This window comes from Fukomys damarensis, unplaced genomic scaffold, assembly GCF_012274545.1.
Source record: "Fukomys damarensis isolate Sample0158 unplaced genomic scaffold, DMR_v1.0_HiC HiC_scaffold_5, whole genome shotgun sequence".
Taxonomy (NCBI): domain Eukaryota; kingdom Metazoa; phylum Chordata; class Mammalia; order Rodentia; family Bathyergidae; genus Fukomys; species Fukomys damarensis.
This window is the reverse complement of record NW_022900917.1, coordinates 39,415,615-39,418,702: the sequence shown is the minus strand read 5'-3', so window position 1 is coordinate 39,418,702 and position 3,088 is coordinate 39,415,615. Positions and strand designations below refer to the sequence as shown.

The 3,088-nt window shown below is 54.3% G+C and overlaps 1 protein-coding gene across 2 annotated transcripts; it reads right to left on the bottom strand.

The window, feature by feature from the left end:
• Positions 1 to 276: 276 nt before the first annotated feature.
• On the bottom strand, positions 277 to 3,074 carry Msc (musculin). 2 transcript variants are annotated; one of them, XR_004515879.1, is made up of 3 exons: positions 2,247 to 3,074; positions 966 to 1,344; positions 277 to 395 (listed from the first exon to the last, which is right to left on the bottom strand). XR_004515879.1 is itself a non-coding variant. In XM_010609027.3 (2 exons), exons 1-2 carry the CDS (start codon positions 2,811 to 2,813, stop codon positions 1,258 to 1,260), a joined length of 654 nt encoding a protein of 217 aa, XP_010607329.1. In that variant the 5' UTR covers positions 2,814 to 3,074; the 3' UTR covers positions 277 to 1,257. The 2 variants fall into 2 exon arrangements, 1 of the variants encoding a protein (XP_010607329.1); XM_010609027.3 differs by having other exon boundaries at positions 277 to 1,344.
• Between the last annotated feature and the right edge of the window lie 14 nt (positions 3,075 to 3,088).

Sequence of the window (3,088 nt, the reverse complement as noted above, 5' to 3'; positions counted from 1 at the left end):
CCCAGAAACAATGACCCAATGCCCTGTCCAAAGCTGAAACCAGCCCCTTTAAAATTAACTTTGAGGGCCAGGGATTTAGCTCAGTGGTTCCATCCCCTGTCTCTTGCAAGTGCAAGGACCCCAGTTCAATCCCTGGTACAAAAAAAAAAATTTAACTTTGAGACCAAACACTCTCAGTAAAGGGCAGCAAAGACCACATTCTGATGTCCCCAAGGGCACACAGTCTCCACGAGTTTTATTGTTCATAAAAAATAAATTTATTTACATATGTTCATTTCTGTGGAAGTGAAGCCTCAGCAGCGTGTTGCCCGGAAGCACTGTGAGTAAGGTCACTGGGTAGCCAATAGCTCCAACTGCCTGTGGGGTGCCAGGGGGTGCGGGAAGAACTTGAGCACCTGAAAGAAAGTGAATACCTAAGACTTTGTTGGGGAACGGCTGCGGAGCTTGGAGCTGCAAAGCCTGTCCAGGGAAATTTGGAATCCCAGAGGGGGAATTGCAGTTAGCAGCCTCAGCAGATGATAAGGAGGCCCCAGGGAGAGGAGCCAGGAAATTAGGACAGTGAGGATGGGGAGACTGGAGCCTAAAAGGGGAAAGAGTGGACCCAAGGTGATGACAGAAAGGAGGGAGCTCTGAAAGAAGATCCCAGCTTGAGGAGAGTAGCCAGTCAGACACAGCAAGAGAGCAGAAGGCAAGCCCAGCCTGAGCCAGTCTCTGAATTGTGCCTTCTCCTGTGTCTCCAGCATTCAGCTTGGAGAGTGCTGGCTGTCTGGATAGAAAACTGGCCCAGATATGTCACTTTCCTTTCTTTGTAACTTAAGACATGCCCCGAAGTGGACCTCACACCAAGACGCTCTCTTTAAAGAGGGTCAGTAGAGAGCTCTATTTTCTAACGGGGCTGTGAGGCCTGGACTGTGGGGAAATCTGTGCTGACATAGGCGATAGATCTGACTCTGCTGGAAACTAACCCTAACCCTAGGGTCTAGGTGAAGTGGCACTGGCTGGCTCAGATGGTAGCCTGGGGTACAGCGCTGAAGATCCAGGTGGAATCTGGGTTTGCACTGCTCTCCACACAGAGGCTCTTCCTGGCGTCCAGGCCCAGACTCTTTGCACCTCCACCGTCCAGCTCGCAATTCCGGGGAAAGAGAGGGCCCAGGAGAATCCAGTGGAACTTTCTGCCCATCCCTGGTATTCACTCTCTCCTTGGCCCTCAACACTTTGGTTTAACAAATAATCCCATCAAGTGAGTCCGAATCCTATCTAAGCAGTGGTTCCACATAATCTGTTTGCTGCGGAAACGTCTTTGGTATCAGAGTCGGGTCGTCCTGAGACCACGAATGGCCACGTCTGTAAAATCAAAAAGAGCGTCAGATACTGCCGAGAAACCACCATCTCAAACATAAGCCACTCTCTTAGGTGAACTCCAGAAATCAGCTTTCATCAGCATTCTGGAAATTTGTGTATCTTGTCTCTAATCTGAGGTTGTGCTCTCTTACTGAATATTGATTATGGTAGACATTCGATACCCTTCCTTCTGGTCTGTGTGCACCAGATAACTGGATGAAATTTTGAGTTTGGGATTTTGTCATTTGTTTAATCCCTCAGAGAGAGAGAGAGAGAGAGAGAGAGAGAGCAAGAGAACAGGAGGGAGGGAAGGGGGAGAGGGAGGGAGGGAGAGAGAGAGGGCAAGTAGGAACTTCTATAGGCTCAGATGTGCTGTTTGTTTCCCATCGTGGAGAGCTGGCAGGTCAGAGAGGGACTTTCCAGACAATCTGGCCTATGGAAACTGCAACTCACATCCACTAAAAAATCCAAAAACTCATTTACAGTGCTCAATTTTCCCTCCTTCTTTAAAGAAAGTAAGGCTTGCTGGTTCAAACCTGCCAGGCTCTTTGTTAGAGAAAGCCAGCCGGGTGAATGAAATTTGTTATTTAATCTGCAGCAGGGTAGTAAACTCAGTTGAAACTAAGATATATACCGGAAGTAGGATGTTAGCTAATAGCTGTCACTGGGCGAAACACCACGTACACTGATTAGAATCATGGGAACACAGAAGGCTGGACGATTCCTTTCCAAGAAAACAATCGGTTCCCCTTCCCTTGATTTGGGAGGAACTAAACTGGGATTCCCATCACCAGTCCCACAGTCCTCCCTTTCGGATTCTTTCTTGCAGGCTGCCCCTCCCGGCACCCGGGAGCGCTCTGGGCACCTCCTGGCCTCTAGCCCCGGGCCGCGCGCCGCTTCCCTACCAGGTTCACTGGGTGCACAAAGCCGTTTTCGTAGCGGTCCTCCTGCAGCAGCTGCCGCAGGTGTGCGATGTAACTGGAAGCCAGCCGCAGTGTGTCCAGTTTGGAGAGCTTAGTGTCGGGAGGTACCCAAGGAAGGCTGGTCTTCAGCCTGGAGAAGGCTTTGCTCAGGACACGCATCCGGGCGCGCTCGCGGGCGTTGGCCGCGTTCCGCTGTGACTGCTTGCACTCCGCGGCCGAGCCCTTGGGCAAGAGAGGCTTTTTACTACAGCCTGCCCCGCCACCTGCGCAGCCGCCCCCAGCCACACGGGGCCGCTTCTTCTTGCAGCCTCCCAGGTCGCGGGCTGCGCTCAGGGCGAACCGCTCCTCCTCGCCGTCGGGGTCCTCCTCCTCCGCGGAAGAGTTGTCACTGGGCGAGGCGTAGCTGCGCTCTGCGCCGCGGAGAGGCTGCCTCTTGGAGGAGGCGGGGACCGGGTACCCGCGCTGCAGTCCCCGCAGCTCCATGTCTTCGGGGTCACTCACCGAGCCCGTGGACATCTCTTCGTCCCTCGCGCCCACGCGCGTCCGCATTCCTCCGCCCGGGCCAGTCTCACAGTCTCCGCCTTCCCCTCCCAGGCAGAGGTGGGGGCCAGGGAGAGCTCCAAAAGGGAAGCGCCGAGCAGTGGCCCGAGAGCGAGGGGGGCGGCGACAGCGAGCGCCCCGCTGCTGACCCCGGAGAGCGAGGCCCAGGAGTCGGCGCCAAGATCCGGGCTCCGCACGCAAGATTGCGAGCTCTGCCTTTTGACAGGACTATTTATCTGTACTCGGAGGAGCTAACCACGCCGGGCACAGAAGCGGGGGTTGCC